Source organism: Eumetopias jubatus, unplaced genomic scaffold (assembly GCF_037043125.1).
Source record: "Eumetopias jubatus isolate StellerSeaLion01/CBP00866 unplaced genomic scaffold, mEumJub1_p1.0 scaffold_16, whole genome shotgun sequence".
NCBI classification, from domain to species: domain Eukaryota; kingdom Metazoa; phylum Chordata; class Mammalia; order Carnivora; family Otariidae; genus Eumetopias; species Eumetopias jubatus.
The window spans coordinates 37353659-37372501 of NW_028274822.1; the positions used below are offsets into that span (position 1 = coordinate 37353659).

Consider the following 18843-nt stretch of genomic DNA (forward strand, 5'->3'; position numbering starts at 1 on the left):
AATGCATACATTGCTCCTACTGCTCTTCCTGTATCATCAGAGATCAGAGTGCTTTTCCATATACAATGAAGCACTTTAAGATGCACTGTGTATCTCCCCACTCCCTTCTTCTTGCCGTGCAACAAGCTGAGGGCTAGAGTTCCAGTAAGGAAAGAGACAGGGATGAGATGACTTGCCTGCCCCAGTCTTAGCCTTAGACAGCAGGGACAACAGAGGGTTTTATCCTACCTTTCCTGAGGTCATTGTCTTCTGTTTTGCTCCCATTTAGTAAACGGAGCATAAGGTATACATCTGAACAACACGCTTCCTAATCCAGCCTCACCAACAAGACTACAAACATTTCTTCACGGTTGTCTTCCCTTTTAGTTTAGAAAGTTCTTCGTGGGTATTTTAAAGGGAACTTCAGAGGAAATTATTTTTGCATTTATATATTCAGAATTTTTCAGCTTATCACACAATTTATGACAAACACACTGAAAACAAATTTATGGACTTCAGAAAATTACCTGTCATGTTTGATCCTTGCTAAGAGAGGCTCCAGCCATCCCACTGTACATTCACAGTGAGCATCTAAGAAGGTGATCACTTGGCCTTTAGACACAGCAGCTCCTTTTAATCTAGCTCTGATCAATCCAGAACGTTGTTCCATTCGAATTACATGAACTGGTACTTTTAATTTTTTCACGTAACTCTCTAGAGGTCTTTTCAAAAAGTCTGAAAAATTCACAAAACAAAGCAAAAAATAACACGAAAAGACTGACCTGGTGCTACCCAGATGTAAAGCAATTCTGATGTGCAATATTCATTCACTACGTATTTACTGAGCACTTTTAGTGAAGCTCCCTGACTCACAAACCCATTTCACTACAGGGAGCCTTTTTATTTCCTGAGAGTATGTGCTAGAGTTGCCTCTACATTACATGAAGAATTAGGAGAAAGCCTTTGGGCTCAGGCTCAATCAAAGACAGACATGTCACCATAGTTCCCTAGGCAACTCTGTCAGCTCACTTCTTTTTCTAATCATGCTTAAGGATCAGGAGTAGAAAGAAAGTAGTTCAAGAGCATTAAATCCAGACCTCAATAGACAGAAGGAACAATATGCAACAGCTGTTAGAATTCAGACAATTGCGGGATTTCTTCAAAATCCAACCCTAAACCAACTGTCTTATTGACTACCACAGTCTCTGACCATGTATTTCTTCTATCAGGAGGCAGGGAGTGAGGTCAAGCTCAGAAGGGAAGTGCTGGACCAAAGAGAGTTCCTTAGCAGACAAGAAGGTCTAAGTCACAAAAGTCTCAAGAGGGAAGCGCAATTGAAGGAAAAGGGGGAAAAAGAAAGGGAGAGGAAGTGGTTGCGTGAAACCAGTGGTTGCGTGAAACCAGTGGTTGCGTGAAATCCTGGAGTGTTCAGATAGAGGTTATGCCTCTAAGCCAAGGAAGTCTTGCCTCCAAAGTACATATCTGATTTTAAAAACCAGGAAAGGGGGCGTCTGGGTGGCTCAGTCGTTAAGCGTCTGCCTTCGGCTCAGGTCATGATCCCAGGGTCCTGGGATTGAGCCCCGCATCGGGCTCCCTGCTCCGCAGGAAGCCTGCTTCTCCCTCTCCCACTCTCCCTGCTTGTGTTCCCTCTCTCACTGTGTCTCTCTCTGTCAAATAAATAAACAAAATCTTAAAAAAAAAAATCTTTAAAAAGCAGGAAAGGCTCAGCTTCCTCAAAGCAAAGAGAAAGAATTTTTCAGCTCAGATTAGCTTGTGGAATTTCTGCTAGAGAAGCTATTGAGGGTGGTCTGGTCAAATGTCCTTCCAACTAGTTCCAACAGGATAGATTTTCCTCCTCTTTAGGGGAGGAAAAACTTGAGAACTGCTGGGACTCCTAAAACTGTCCCATATAACTCTTGTAAGGGGAAGGTCCCAGAGAGCACGGTGTTATGTATTAAGGGGCTCCTTAAATACTAACCATGGGAATCCAAATAGCTTCCTATGAAGCACAGAGAGAAAGACAAATAGGACTGACATGGTTCTTGCCCGCTTGAACTGGTGAGACCAGAATGACTTAATAATGAAATAATCAGGATATGAAAATTTGAAAGAGAAAGGTCTATGGACCCCACCATACCAGAATACTGATTGTTTCCAGTTCTGCTAATGTATTTCCTAATTAATTTGGGCTAAAAACAGTATCTGTAAAATATCTGTTGTAGAACTCCTATTGGGTCACCACTGTGATTTTATGAACCAAATCTTAGGGTCAGAGAGATATAACTCCATTCTGAATAAAAAGGTGAGGGGAATGCCAATCCCGGAGAAGAGCAAGATTTTGCATAGTAGCTATCATTTTCTGTCTGTTTTGCACAATGCCAGGCTCTTTACCTACTCTATATCATTTAATCCTGACAATGGCAATGCTATGAGACTGTCATTACACATATTTTAGACACAGAAATCCAAGGCTCAGAATCTAAAATGAACTGATCAAAGTGACACAGCTTGTTAAGGGGTGGATCCAAGATTCAAACCCAGGTCTGCCTGACTTCAAAGTTCATCTTTTCATCCACAACAAGAAATCCTAGAAGGGAACTAGAGAGAGAACAATTCAGGAGCATGGAATCACCTGAGCTGACACAAATTTAAATTACTTTACATCCAGAGTTTGATGGACTCCCGTGTGACAGGGTGTGGGATATATTCTAGTGCTTCAGACTGGTTGAGGCTGGGTGTGTCATATGCAAGATGTCTCCCAATAAGCTTTCCCAAAAATATCAGACAGCTTCAAGTCTTCTTAAGAATCAAAGCAATCTAATTCCCAAGTCCCACGTCTCTGAAAGTTAAAATACTCTGTCCTGTCTATAAATAAAATGAAAAATGCATGATTCTCTGGTCTGGCAGCTCAAAAAAGTTGCCATTCCACAAATTTTCTTGGCATCTTTGTCCCACATCTTTGTGGCCTTCATGCAATAAGGCTAAGAAATAGGTGTCTTCCTAACAGAGGATATAGAATTATGACCCAGGGCTAATTCTACAAAAATGAAGCCACGGGGGGTTAAGTGATTATGGGTAAAAGTTACTATGTCCTCTAAAAATAAGGGGGAATCTTGTTTATCAGAGCATCTTTATAGCTATTAGCCTATAAATGGATCCCTAGGCATCTCTCCATCAGGGAATGTGAGGCTGCCAGAGTGTGTGTCAGGGGAAAATTTCACTGCTTACAGCAACATCTGAGAAATCTTAGCCAGAACTCTAAAGAGCAGTTGATAGAACAAGTAATTTAGAGTCTAAAAAATCTGACTCCTAATCCCTACTAAGTAAGAATCTCTGCTTCCTTTTGTGACAAAGATGAGAAAACAACAGAAATCTCAGATTAGGACCACTGAATCAGTTCTAAGTCTTAAGATAACCTTCTGAGATGACAATTACATAACTTCTGACATGAAGTAGGGATTCATCCAGACTGTCTTCATTTTAGACCCTGTAACAGTGAAGTTATGAGACGTGACGTACGTAGCAGTTAAGAGGTCAAGCCCTAGGTTTACACTAAGCCTCATCAGTAAAACAGGGATGATTATAGCACGTAATTAATGGAGCTGCTGACAACTCAGCAGTCAACTGGGAAATCGGGTAGCCTGAGGCCATAAGCAAACCAGGCATGCTAATGTGACCTAATTAGAAGTCTGCACAGACAAGAAGTAAAGGCAAGAATTAACTGACTGCTAGATTACGCTTTCATTCACTCATTAAATTCTGTACTGTTTATGCAGTTAAGTGCTGTGGGCACTGAGGAAAGGGTGGAGAGCACACAGCCCTGATGGAGGGTAGAGTCTAGCAGGGGAGATGGTCATTGAACAGACAGAGAAATAGTTAAAACTCTGATGAGAGCCATGGAGTGTAGTGTTCCAAAACATGTTCAGAGGGACATGACCTGGTCTCGGGAGTTCAAGAAAGGCCTCTCTAAATATATCTTGATTCTGAGTAAACATGTGAGGTGAACTGTGGGGATGGGGTGGGCAGGGGATGGTCTGGGATGTGAGGAGAGATGCCGGTGGAGGCTGGGTTACACAGGCCTCCAAGGAACGGGGTTAGACAGAAGTGCCAAGATCAGAGTGGCGTGTTTAAAAGATCCCAGTGCGTGCAGCATGGGAAACAGAGGGGGAGGGGGAGGAGACCAGGGCAGGGAGACCAGACCAGCAGTCTGTCTCAATAGCCTAGGTGAGAAGTGAGGGTGCCTTGCCTGTGTCTCATGAGTAAGAAAGGCAAACTTAAAGAGTTACATAAAAACAGAGCTTGCTCTGGGTTCCGGGACCCAACAGTTACCACCCAAACAAGAGAGCCAAAGAAAATTACACTAGAGAATTCTCAGTCTGGTTAGAAGGACTACAGTTATAACCACAACAACACAATACCTAGTGGTTCCCAACTATCTGAAATCGTGAACCACACACCTGAGGCTTTCCAGGCAGGAAGATGAAGGAGAACCAGACTCCTGACCGGGAGCTCTGGGGTAGGACTCCGGGGCCCTGCTTAGTGACCGAGAGCCACAAGTGGAGCCGTGAAGTAGACCTCTGCCCATGTTTCTCTTATAGATTTGTACAGGCAGGGTGATCAAAGGCCCACATGAGGAAGGGAAAATATAATTGGTATATGTGACTTTGTCAGGTTAGAGCTGTGGGCACATGTGTCTTTGATTAGGTCACGTCCTACAAAAACGTGCTCTTACACACAGCCCTCCCAGGCACACAAGAGAATATTAGAGAACACAAAGGAGGAAAAATAATACATTTCATCCGAGGAAAGACAGCTCTCCTTAAGTAATATTTAATTTAGCAAATATCAACATATAAGTAAAACAAACATGAGTCACTTGCAGACTCAGTGTTTGTATATATTCCTAATTATGAACTTAAGCTAATTTTCTTAAAGAGGGATTAATTAACTCCTAGCAAACAATTATCCACACAAGGGTTTACACTTCTATGTCAACAATAACTCTTTGTTTTAAGTGTGCTATTCTTAATTTCTAACAGCTCACTCATTTTGACATTAATTACATTATACACTATTATTTAAATGCTTTGTGTGTTTATAAATGGTCATCTTAATCACATTAAGGAGGTAAGCTATATTATTTTTTGTTTGTACTTCTACAATCTGGCACAGTGGTGAGATTTAAACTATTATTAATGTGCAAATTACTTCCCATAATTAAGATATGAAGTGATTAACTGTGATTAAATTTACATACTTAGTATAGTCATGGAAGGAGAAGGTAAAATACTTAAACCATTTTAGTAAATGCAGGGAGAGATTAGGCAAGAAAGCTGAAGTAGCAAAAGAGCTTGAAATGATGGTCAGGAAGTCTAAGGCTGGTCAAGGAAGGAAGGAAGAGCCATTTTCTGTAGTTCTTCCAAATTTTTCTCATGGGAGCACAGGAATATCGGGGGAACGAACACAAGACACCAATGATCCTCACCAGCGCTGTGGGAAAAAAAAGCCTGCAAAATGCTAGGTATGTCTGAGTTTAACAGGTTTCTCTACAGATGGGACTTGGCAGAGCCTTTTCTACATTACCCCGTGGTGTAAAATCTCCATGAAGGATTCAAAATAAATAATGTTAGCTCAAGGTACTTTTAATTAATGTAACTTTCCCAAAAGAGTGTTTCATGAGATAGTCTGAGAGATTCTAAGCTTGTGAAAAATTCTGAGAGATTCCTGGAAGAGTAAGAGTCACTGTAGAAATTTATTATGAGGTTGGAGTCATATTACCTACCACTCTCTCCTAAGTTCCTTCCTCATCCCTTTACGTAAATAGCTACAGATCATTCCTGAACCTAGGAACAGAGAAAATGGGAAAACCTAAGAAGAATCTGGAGAAGGAAGGCTCGCCCAGCTAAGGCTCCATTTTCCTGTCGGAGGTACTTGGCACTGCACATGGACTCAGTTTCTTCATCCTGGCTCTAAGGAGGATCCAGTCTCTCTCCATTAGCTCATGGCTGCAGCTTCCCACAAGGAAGATTCTAACAAAATCATGTGGGTTTTTTTCACTGTTCTGCATAAATGTTTATATTATATAGCATTATTTCTTTTTAAAACAAGATTAAGCAGTGACACAAATGCTAATTAAGGTAATATTTTAAGTTGCACAAGGGCGTAAATTTTTTGCATATGTGAATGAGTCCAAATGCCACCAATATTTTCAGGATATGCTAGAAGTCCGTATAAAATCACTGGGTCAAAAGTAACGCTGACGTTCCGTAACTGCTAGTGATAAGGGCCGCTGCGAGGACCGGCAGCGAGCGCAGCTTACAGCTCACCTCTTTCGCTGGCGTCATCTACTAGGACAATTTCTTGTAGCACGTGTCTTGGTGAGCGGCTAACGACACTGTGGACGGTTCGCAGAAGTGTGCTCCAAGCCTCATTGTGGAAAACAATCACCACACTTGTTGTAGGGAGACTATCTGGATACACCTTTGTCTTACACCTGGAGACAAAGCAAATGCCTTTATCAGAAGTGACTGTTAGCACAGCAAAGTCGATGCGTCTGGAGTAGAAGGGGCACGAGAACAACAAAGACAACTGGCTCTACTGGTGGAACTCTTGGTAACTGTTCATTTATTGAAGTTTTGGTTAATGTTGCAGGTTTAATAAAGAGTACCTATTTAAAGCTGTATGTTTAGATTTAGACATGTTTACATTTAAATTATCTTAAAGATGTCAACTGTATTCTTAAAATTAGGCGCCACTTCCTGATCAGTGTTTTCTGTTGATTCACTTTAATGGACAATGTACTAAGACTACATCATCAGTCTGAAGCTGAATGTGTTTCAAGAATCCAATCAGACAAAAAAATCAGAACCACTAAAAGTCTATGCAGTTTAATAATCTAAACAAAAAAAATACCTTCCACAAAAGAAGAGAAATAATATTTACCGAGTATCTATTTTGTATTAGGCACAGAAGCCTCCTAATAATTCTGTGAGGTACCTGGAGCCATATTTCACAGAGAAACTGAGGACAGACACAATGAGGGGGTGGCAGAGCCTGGCTGGGGACTCCACAGTCCATGCTCTGTTGAACAAACGCTTGATGCTGCTTCCTCCACAGTGAAATACCAACATGCATCTTGTGTAGTAAAAACTACATCTGAAATGCAACCATCAAGAAGACCAAACACACCCAAAATATATGCACACAAAATCAATGTATTAGTTGTATGTTTCCAGCGCTTTGTTAAGCAACACGGTCTCTCTTCCTCCAGTCTCGTTAATGGATGAAACTACCACAGAGCTGAGGACAGTAACAGCAGTAAGCAACCAGACATCAGGGGATGTGGTTTAGAACACAGCACTCCTAAAACATGTACATGAAATTCTTTCATAGGTATCTTCAAATGGCAACCGTTGGCTCCAGGCCTCTCTTTCCACCCTATTTCCAGCTCTCACAAGCTCCTCAAACCTTGTGGTCTCTCCAATGTCATGTGTTATACCTGCCAGTGCGAGTGGAGACAGGGAAGAAGGGGAAAAAAACAAGAAAAATGCCAACGAACCCCTCTTCAGAACTGGCCATGATGACCTAGCTACTGAAAGTGCTGCCCTAGGGCTGCTGGCTGGCAGCTGGAAAAAAACGGGAAATGGGAGGGAAAAGACATGACAAGGGACAGGGGCTGAAAGAAGGAGAAACAGAAGGTGAAGGAGAGTTCACTGTGGGCCCATCAACAACAGTCCCCCCTCTCTCCAAGGAGGAAAGGAGAAACAAATAGCTTCCATTGTCCTTCATTATATCACTCTTCAGCCCCTACCACCATCTTGACCATTCCCCAGGCCCCTTCACAGTGTGCTCTCCAGCTCCTACTACTAACAACCCGACTCCTATTCACTGGCCCACAGCCTCCTTTCCACATCCCAGTCCATGCCCCTCACCCTGGGTTCACTCCAAGCCCCATTAGGAGGCCACCGCACGGCCTGCTGCCCTGTCTACAGCTCCTTTCCTCCAAGTCTGGGCCGCAGAGGTGAGGCCCAGAAGACCAGGTGCTTAGGCTCTGGGAAGGATAATGTGCCCTTAGCATTCCAAGTAGTACTTCTGAGAACAGCTTCCCATCAAAACTGTTATGTTATAAACAGTGGCTAGATTATACATTTATATTCAGTACTATGCTTCAGGTACATCATAGGTTTCATGTTTTCATCCTGAATGCCTGACTCACAGACTACTGGCACAGGACTGTGAAATCAGGAATGGGCCTGTATATGGGTAAAGGGGTTCAGAAAAAGAGTTTTAATATTATTTAACTGAAGTGTACTAAGTCATATATGATTTCTTTTCCCAAATTAATCCTACTCATTACTGTAGGAGAACTGGGAAGCAGAAAACAGCCAGAGTGACTACAAAGCTGCTGGCTTACCAAACGAAAGAACAAAATTGAGTGAAACACAGAAGATGATTAGGCAAAATGTGCAGTGTTTAAACAGTATTGGTAGCCATGTGCACGGCCAGCAAGTGGACAGGAAGAAGAGAAAATTCTGAGAACAGATTCTGTAGAAGAAAAGTAATAAGCCAGATTTATTTCTTGGAAGATATAGGAAAGAATTCAATTCCGAAATATATGGAAAGGAAGACCATGAAGACAGTAAGAACACTAGAAATGGAGACTAAAATGGAAATCATTCACAGGAGGATGGAAGAATCACAAAGCAAAGCATGTATTAGGATCCAGACAAAAAGGAAATGATTTCCTAAATCAAACAGTTAAATTTAATCATTCAGAGAACACAGCAAATTCATAAATATTCTCTCAAAATAACATAGGAAATATAGAGAAAGTATGAGAAAGTCAACATAACGGATCTCAGAACAGGTAAACCCCACCCAACCTGGGAAATACATAAGGCACTCAAGGAGAACCTTCTAGTTAAGCTACTCCCATGGAGGGACCACCTGTCCCCATGGAGGCAGAAGTGGGGGATCCTTCTGGGAGTGGGTGACACAGAGCTGATGGTGAGCAGGAAGGCCATGTAACAGCTGTGTTGCCAAGTAGCTTTTTTCCACCCTGTCCCAACTGACTCTTTCATCCTGAGAAATGAAAATTAGCCAGTGTAGGGTTGTGCTACTTTAAAAAAAAAGTTATACATGTTTAACAACAGGGTGTGGGTTGGGGAAAGAAGGAAAAGAAGAGGCTTAACTTTTTACTGAAATTATAATATACATACAAAAAAGCGGACAGATCGTTAAGTATGCAACTGAATGAATTTCCACCAACTGAATGCATCAAGTAGTCAGCACCCAGATGAAGAAAGAGACTGTGACCTACACCCCAGAGGTTTCTTTTGTGCCCCCTCCCAAAGTAACCAATATGCCGGACCTTTAGCATTACAGATGAGTTCTGCCCTTTTTTTTTTTTAACTTTATTTAAAGGGAATAATATAGAACAGTATATTATTCTCAAACTTTGTGGCTCATAACCCCTTCATGTGTTTAAAAACTGATTATCTCAAAGTGCTTTTATATAGAGTATAGCTGTTGGTATTTACATTATAAACTAAAATTTTAAAACATAAAGAATCTACAAACACATATTATGCTCTTAGAGAGCTGATCCATCACTATCACAGAGTGTGTCCATTATGGATTTATTGCGTCTTAGCTCTAAATACACCCTCCACTGCCTGCTCTGTGGTGATGGAACCGGCTCCTGTAAGCATTTCTTCTCGCGGCTGGCAAGAGGCATATGTAAGCTTTGTCCGGCACGCACACAGAGAGTGTTGGAGGGGCACTGTGCGAAGTAGGAACTTCCCTTCCTGGTTCCAGCACACGCCTCCACTTTTCTTCTCCTTCTTACTCTGGTGCTGCCAGCAGAGTGTGTGGTGGACACCCAGATGCATTACCCTACTGAGTTTCAGCAGCACCCACACTCTCAGGCAGATTCTCAGTAAGTCTCCCAGGTCCCTCAGCGCTGGCTTCCCAGTTTTGGCTTTCTGCACCCCAGAAGGGTGGTTCCTGTTTGCCAGTTCTGGCTCTGATTAGCTCCCCAAATGCATTTCAAGTATATTTCCTGCTTGTAAGGCCTGCCTACCAGCCCTCACTCTGGAGGGTGTGTCAGGTCCCACCAAGGGTAACCACCATCCAGTGAGCAGCAGTCACAACTTCTCCAATGAGGTCTGAACTCCAGCATTAAGAAGCGGGCTCCCTTTCAACGTTTTTCATTCCTTTGTACTCTCAACCCTAGGATATACTATATGACTGTCTTTATCTCCTTACAGTTAACCCCATCATAGTTAATAATTATATTAAGCTTTTTCTGTTCAAATTATTATGTGATTTCTGTTTCCCTGCTAGATCTTGATCCATACAGCTTCTCAAACTCCATGGTGCGCTAGTTGAAGAATAAGAGCAAAAGGGGTAAATAAATGTCTTCATATCATTATGAAAACTTTTTGACCTTGCAGGCTCCCTGAAAGGATCTGAAGGACCTCCAAAAGTCCCAGGACCACACTTTAAGAACTACTGATATAGAGCATATTCTTTTGTGTCTCAATTCTTTCCTTCAACATTGCTTGAGTATCATCCATGTTGTATGGGCAAGTTTATTTTTACTGCTGCATAGTATTCCTTTAAAGGAATATATATGTGTATGTGTAATATATATATATATATAAACACACACATACCTACATCATAGTTTCTTTTCTATTCGAATATTTACGGACATTAGGATACTTTCCAGTCTAGGCTACTATAAACAGTGCTGTGAAAACCACTCATGTATATGTCTTTTGGTGACTACATGTATGCATTTTTGTATTATTGGGCAATAGGGTATATATAGGCTCAGCTTTAGTAGATACCAAGAAATGGTTTTCTAAAGAGGATGTAGTAATTTCCACTCTCACCAGCAGTGTGTCATAGTTTCAGTTGTTCCACATGCCTACCAACAGCATCATTTTTTTGAAGGTGGTAATAAGTTCTCTGAGTTCTAACAAATGCATAGCTTCATAAAACCACCACCACTTTCAGGAAACAGAACCATTCCACCTCCAAAGAACCCCTTTTGTTATCCTTTTATAGTCTCACCCTCCCCTACACGTAACCCCAGCAACCAATATCTGTTCTCCATTACTATAGTTTTGTCTTTTCACAAATATCCTATAAATGGAATTATACAGCATGTAATCTTGGAGACTGGTTTCTTTCACTCAGCATGTCTTTGAGATTCATTGAAGTCCTATGTATCAAAAGTTTGTTATTTTTTATGAAGAGTAAATCAGAAATCCATTCTGATCTATCAGTGTTTTCATTCACCAGCTGTTTCCAGTTTGGGGCTATTATGAAGAGAGTTGCTATACATGTTCAGGTACTGATTTTTATGTGAACATGTTTTCATTTCTTTAGGGTAAATATCCAGGGATGGGCTGCTGGGTTACATGGTAAATATAAGTTTTTAAGTGTAATTTTTAAGCTGCCAAATTGTTTTTCAGAGACTATCATTTTGCATTCCTATCAGAAATGTATGAGAGTTCCAAATGCCCTGGATCTTCGTCAGCACTTGATACTGAATTTTTTTGCAGCCATTTAAAGAGGCATAGAGTGGTACCTCATTGTGGTTTTAATTGGCATTTCCTCAATGGCTAATGTCTTTTCATATGCTCATTTGCCATCCATATAGTATCTGGGTAAGTGTCAAGTCATTTGACAACATTCTATTGCTTTCATTCTTCTTAATTGGGTTATGTTTGAGAGTTCTTCATATATATATATTTTAAAGATTTTATTTTTATTTATTTGACAGAGAGAGACACAGCAAGAGAGGGAACACAAGCAGGGGGAGTAGGAGAGGGAGAAGCAGGCTTCCTGTGGAGCAAGGAGCCCCTGGGATCATGACCTGAGCTGAAGGCAGACGCTTAACGACGGAGCCACCCAGGCGCCCCTTCATATATTTTTGATACAAGTCGTTTTTTGGAGGTATTGTTTGCAAATATTTTATTCCAGCCTGTAACTCATCATTTCATTCTCTTAACAGTGTTTCTATCAGAGTGAAAGTTTTAAAATTTGAAGTTCAACTTATCAATTTTTTATTTTATGAAATGATGCTTTTGGTGTCATGTCTAAATACTCTCTGCCTAAAACCAGTCCTGAATATTTTCCCTACAATTATAAACTTTTTGAGTTTAGATTTATGATCCAATTTGAGTTAATTTTCAAAAAACACCCGAGATTAAGGTTGAGATTCATATTTTTGCATATGGATGTCTAATTGTACCAACACCATTTGTTGAAAAGATAATCTTTACTCTACTGAATGGCTTTTACGCTTTGTCAAAAACCAAACAGCCATATCCATGTGGGTCTATTTCTGAACTATCTCTTCTGTTCCACTGGTCTGTGTGTCCGTCTCTTTGCTAACAGCACACTGTCTTGAGTACTGTAGCATTATAGTACATCTTTAAATTGGGTACTGTTATTTCATCCAACTTTATTCTTCTTATAAAAAATTACTTTTGCTATTTCCTTTGCCTTTCCAAATATAGTTTTAAATCTCTTGCTGAGGTTTTGAATGGAACTGCATTAAATCTATATACCTAGTGGGGGAGAACGGACGTCTTTTATGCTGATGTTCCAACACAGCTAGAAAGTGGAAGCTCTAGTTCTCTCAGTCCGCTGTGCACTGCTTGTGCCCGTGTCCGTGCTCTAGGCCGAGCAGCACGAGACCCTCCCTCAACGTTAGCTGCCTGCCCGACACCGCTCCCACGGCTGTGCTGCCGTGGCAATACTGCCTAGGGACGGGGTAGCAGAGAAGGGGAAAAAGAAGAGACAGAAATGGGGGTGGTTTCCTCCACTAACCCTTAAGAGAGCCCGTTCTCATCCCTCAGAACAGAAAGAGTGGGTTTCTCTCAGGGGCTCTTCTGCTCCCAGTACATACTTCTGAGTTCCGGTCTGCCTTCAAGTACAATGTTGAATACAAGTGGTGAGCAGACATCCTTTCCTTGCTTCTGACCTTAGGGGAAAGCTTTTAGTCTTGTCCTATTAAGCATGATATGCTACTAAAAGCATAATACAAACTAATACATTTGACTTCATCAAAATTAAAAATGTTTGTGCTTCAAAAGGTACCACTAAGGAAATGAAAAGACAAGCCACAAACTGGGAAAAAATATTTACACTTGATCTTAGCCAAAAGGCTGAGAAGCGATGGGAGAAAATATTTAGAAATTATTTATCTGATGAAGAATCTGGATCTAGAACATATAAATAACTCTTACAACTCTGCAACAGGAAGACAATCTGATAAAACATGGGCAAAAAATCCAGAGAAACTTCACTGAAGATATAAGAATGCCCAATAAGTACATGAAAACATCCCCAATATCGTTAGTCATAGGTAATGCAAATTAAGATCACAACGAGATACGACTTCACATGCAGCAGCACGGCTCTAAGAATAAAGACGGGCACAAAGAAACATCAGCGAGGTTGTGGAGAAACTGGACCGCTCGTACATTTCGCTGGTGGGAATGTTCATAGTGCAGCCACTTTGGGAAAAGGTTTGGCAATTTCTTGGTTAAAAACAAAGTTACCATAAGACCTGGCAATTAGGAATCTACAAGAAAAATGAAAACATAAAGAATAAACAACAGTGCAAAGCTTGTTTTAAAAAGCTGTTCTCTCCCCTCTCTACCATTACTCTCCCTTCCTATAAAGGAAAACACATGCAATTCTTTGACCTCTTTCTCTTAATATTTACCTCCATATTTCTAAATATTACATATTAACTTACTGTAGAATAAGGATTTATTTCCCTCCTATCCCCATTCTAACACATACACTTGCTACTCCCTCAGTCTCCCAATGTTATATTAGAAATGTGGTTCATTGTTATTTAATGTTTGTATAAGGACTATGTAAAATGCTATTTATAGATGATTTGTATATTGAGTACTTTTCCTTTTCTGCACATTGCCTTCCACTTTACCCTAGGTTATTTTTGCCCCTTTTCTATGTATTTGTCACTAATTCAAACCCAAACTCTCTACAAATCATTTAAATAGTCTCTTAAGATGTTCAGAAGCACGGGCTATAATATGAATGAAATCTTCTTAAAGCAATCCCTCCTGGGTTGCCTCCGTGCCCGCACCACTGGGGTCCAGGGCTCTCCCTCTGCCATTCCCAGGGGGATTCTATTAGTTGTCCTGCACACTGAATCTCCTCTCTTTCAGATCCCGTGCCTTTCTCTTCCCTGGTTTACTCCTTTGTTTGGCAGAGAGCACAGACTGAGAAAGGATGAAGGGAGATGGGCAGGTTTTTGAAACTATACCATCACTACCACAGTGGACTAATGCTTTTAGTGGAGTGAGTTATATACTGGAGCGGAGCTGGAGTTGACTGAAAAATCCCTGGTTTTTACACAATGAGTGAAAACACAAGTAGTTTCATCTATGTCTCCATGTACAACAGTAATTAAAAGATGGCCTACATAACAAGCACTCTTGTTATAAGTGAGTGAAAGAATTACTGAATTAACTCTAATGCATGAAATTCACTATGTGGACTGAGTTAGTCTGAGTGCCTGAGTGATTCAGCAGTGTTTTGGGAAATAGATCATTAAATTTGCTTAGGATAGTGATCATCTCAGCAAGCCCGGGCTTACCAGAGAATCAATCCACACAAACACCTAACAATTCAGGAATGTAGAACAACAGAAGTCCCGTGATAATTACTATTTATATTATTTTGCAACTGTTAAAAGTCTCATTGTACTTATTTTAGCCCTCTTAGGGCCTGAAATAGCATTAAGAGTTTTTACGCATTACCTCACTATCCTCACAACAACCGAAAGAGAGAGGCGCTGCTCTCCCAGTTTTACAGATAAGGAAACTGAGGCCTTGGGAAAGGAAGCAGCTTTTTGCTAAGTCAAGATGAGTATGCATATATAATCCAATTCTCTTCTCTAGGTCCCTTTCAGCTATGATTTTCAAAGTATTTGTCATCCACTAAAGTTAGCCTGGTAGTGACCACTTACCAATGACAAGTCAATTTTTCTTAAGACAGCTGGCCACCTGCCTAGCAACGTCTGGCAATGTTATATAATTTCTCCTCTGTGTACTGTCATTCAGACAAGATCGATGAAGATCCACCATACAAGTGATGGCAGAGCACAGTGATTAAGATTACACGTTTTGTCAACGATAGATTTCACCTGGATCACTTAACTGCACTTTGCACAAATCATTTAATCTCCCCAAGTCTGAGTTTCCCCATCTGTCAACTGGGCATACTACTACTTTACTCAACTGCTTAAAAATGATAATGTGTGTAGTGCCTGGTACATACTAAGCACTCACTAATTGGTATTATTACTACTTTTTAAACATCTGAGACTAATTATATAGGATAGAATTACCCCATTAGATGACTTGGAATTTGCCTCAAAGCTCCTTCCCTAAGATCAAACATTACAAAAGTTATTCTTTGTTTTTCACTCTTCTTGACACTTGAACAATGTTATTGTTTCCCCCAGTTTCCTGCAGGAAATGTGTCCTTGGAGCCTAGAACACAGTAAAGGTTCCTGGCAGGCACAGGAACTGTGCCTGCCAGCTATACTGGACTGGACACTGCCGGCTATACTACCAGTTAAGCCCATGACTTAGATCAAGCAGGGCTTTTCTGGATTCAGAAAAGGGGGTAAAAAAGCTGCACTCTAGGGGCTGTCCATGCTACTTATTCTTCCACCTCTGGTGTGAAATGGTCTGAAAAGTACCTGCTGGCCAGCTTTGTTCATCTTATTGCAGAGATAGTTAAATGTATATCTGATGTATCTCATTGCACATTTCATTGTAAATACACTTCAGAAGCCAGACAGTGATTAGTAAAATAGAGTGGCGATGGAAAAGCATGCTTGTAGTTGGCTTTTCATGAGATTTGCACTGGGACCTAGAGCTTACTTCCTGAACACAGGTCTTCTCTATATCCTAGGTGCCAGGAAGTATTCGAAGCACTACAAATCCTCACAACAGCCCTTGTTATTTTTCTTACTGTACAGATAAGGATCCTGAAGTACAGAAAGGTCACTACCTCTTCCAAAGCCACAAAGCCAGCAAATGGCAGAGACCTGGACTTTGCCACTATCGAGATATTAATGAGAAATTCATTATATATAATTCAAAAAAGGGCAAAGGGGGAAAAAATAAAAGTATAGACTGAGAAGCTCTAGTCTATGCATATCAGTAATTCCAGAAGAACAGGTTGAGGGAATGGTAACACAGCAATATTTGAGATTATAGCCAGAAATGTCCTAGAATTGAAGAATATGAATGCTCAGATCAAAAGTACACTATGTGCACTGAACATGTAGATAAAGTCCACATGTTGACAATTACAATATATTCAGGTCTTACTACTAAAGAATAAAATGTGCAGCTTCCAAATCAAGAGACAGAAAAACATGAATACTAAAAATTTTATCAAATGAAACTGTATCAATTAGCAAAGCAGGAAAGGAGAAAAAAATAAAAAGGATGGTAAACAAAACAAGATTAGGTTGAACTTTATGAAACTCATTTTCACAGGTCAAAAATGGTTGAATATCAATTTCATAGGGTTCAACCTAAAAGGAGTCCAAATTTAACAATAGTAACAATAAATGTAGATGCATCAAACTCACCTATTAAAAACTGATTAGAGTGAAATGAAAATATAAATCCAGCCATTTAGTAGAGATTCACATAAAATAAAATCATACAGATGGCTGAAAGAAATAGAAAAAAATAACAGATACACCAGGAAAATGTTAAACATACTAAAAGTAGTATAGCAATGTCAAAACCAGGGTAAAAAAATTAATACAGATACAGTGAATACTGGGCTTAAAAACAAGAATATATTATCAATTACTGTAGATACATCCAATGATGCAGCCTTGAAAAATAAAAGAATGAATTGAGAAACTGTCAAGTCCATAATTATATGGGAGGTTTTTTAAAAATACAAATTAATCAGAATCTAATACAGCATGTACTATGAAACAGAAAAAAATCCAGAAGTAACAGGCAACCAGTTATTTTCAACTGCAGAGGAAACATTTTTTAAGAACTGAACACTTTCTAGGTCAAGAAGCAGGTTTCAACACATTTGAAATAGATCATGTTCATATACAGGTCATGTTCTCTGACCATGATGAAATTAATCTAGAAATCACTAATAAAAATGAGTAAATCAAAAGGCAAAAAAGAAATGTACCTAGAAATATTTAAATGTATTTCTAGGTCATCCTGTGTTAAACAGAAATCAAGTGGAAATTACCAACTACTTAGGAATAAATAAGGATGAAAATACATAAAACAACAGGCTGCACTGAAGTGTTCATAGTCTTTAATGACTATTAGAAAACAAAAATATTTTTAAATAATAGGTTAAGCATTTAAGTAAAGAAGGGAGAGAACAGATTAAACACAAAACAGAAGAAGAGATAATTACACAGAAAACAAACTTAAAAAAACAATCAGATAAAAGCTACCTCTTTTTTGAAAATTAAAAACTGCAAATCACTAGCAAGATTATTTAAAGAAAAAGGGGAAAAGCAATAAAAATATGAGAAATGAGAATAACTACATAATTATATACTTAGTAAAAATGTTCTAAAACTATAAAATAATGCTACACCCAGGCCTTTCAGTTATTGTGAATTACCCAAATCTGAATTGCTACTGAGCTAACTAAAGTTCCTGACCTGTGTGAAAATTAATGGAGAGAAACCTCATGAAAACGGTCATGAGGCCAGGAGGGGAGGCCAGCAAGGGGCAGCCATACCACCCAACTTCAGTTACAAGAATGTCAATTATAGACCCCAACAGAAGAAGGGTCAACAGGGAAGAATCACTAACTACAGGTCCCAACAGGAAAAGATGTATATGCATCTTCTCTAAGAGACTGAGTACCTGCCTGCACCTCAGCGAATGAGAAACCATCATCACCCTGAACTCGTGCTTTTCTCTAATAAGCTTTCATTCAAAACAGCTTCTCCGGGGGCACCTGGGTGGTTCAGTCTCTCAGTAGAGAGTCTGCTTGAGAGTCTCTCTCCTTTTCCCTCTTGCTCTCCTTCAAAACAAACAAACCAACAAAACCTCTTCCCATTTTCTTCCTCCATAAAAGAAGTCTTCCCCTTTGATTATTGGATTTGCTATGGTTTTGCATAGTTTGTCCTGAATTGCAATTCTTTGCTATTCCCAAATAAATCCATTTGGCAAGTAAAGTAACTGGCTGTTTTATTTTTTTAGGTTAACACATGCAAACCTTTCCACTTTGCAGCCAGGAATTCATGGTTTTGTCACCAGTAAAATCAACTGTATTCATAATCCCTTTTCTGAATATTCCCTTCATCTTCTAGCACTAATTAAAATATTGCCAAGAAGACCACGTCCTAAGTAGTCTCTTTTTTCTAAAGTTTATTTGAGAGAGAACAAATGAGAGGGAGGGGCAGAGGGACAGGGAGAGGATTTCAGACTCCTCGCTGAGGGTGGAGCCCAACACAGGGCCCGATCTCACAACCCATGAGATCATGACCTGAGCCAAAATCCAGAGTCGGACGGTGCTTAACTGACTGAGCTATCCAGGCAGCCTCTGAGTAGTCTTCTTTCAAGAGGAGGCTGCTTTTCTTCCCTGTCTCACGTACCACTGAATCTGGAGGGGGTAGTAGATACCTTCCTTGTTCCTTACTGCTGATTCAAGACTGTTGCTTTTCCCTCTTCCTTAAGAAGCCCCAAGTCTTTTAAATAATGTGCCAGTCCATCCTTGTCACTGTCATCTATTGCCTTCCCTAACTGTTCCACCACAGTCTTGTCATCAGATTCTCGGTCATTTTAGCAT

The 18843-nt window shown here is 40.1% G+C and overlaps 1 protein-coding gene across 3 annotated transcripts in view; it reads right to left on the reverse strand.

Annotated features, from left to right (window-relative positions):
- GALNT1 (polypeptide N-acetylgalactosaminyltransferase 1) overlaps positions 1–18843 on the reverse strand; it is a 124463-nt gene that overhangs the window by 24986 nt on the left and 80634 nt on the right. For all 3 annotated transcript variants that reach the window (XM_088019747.1, XM_028098278.2, XM_028098277.2), the window contains exons 5-6: positions 6306–6472; positions 507–714 (exon numbers count right to left, since the gene is read on the reverse strand). In XM_088019747.1, coding sequence (XP_087875873.1) covers positions 507–714; positions 6306–6472 — 375 coding nt within the window. The remainder of the gene's footprint in view (positions 1–506; positions 715–6305; positions 6473–18843) is intronic.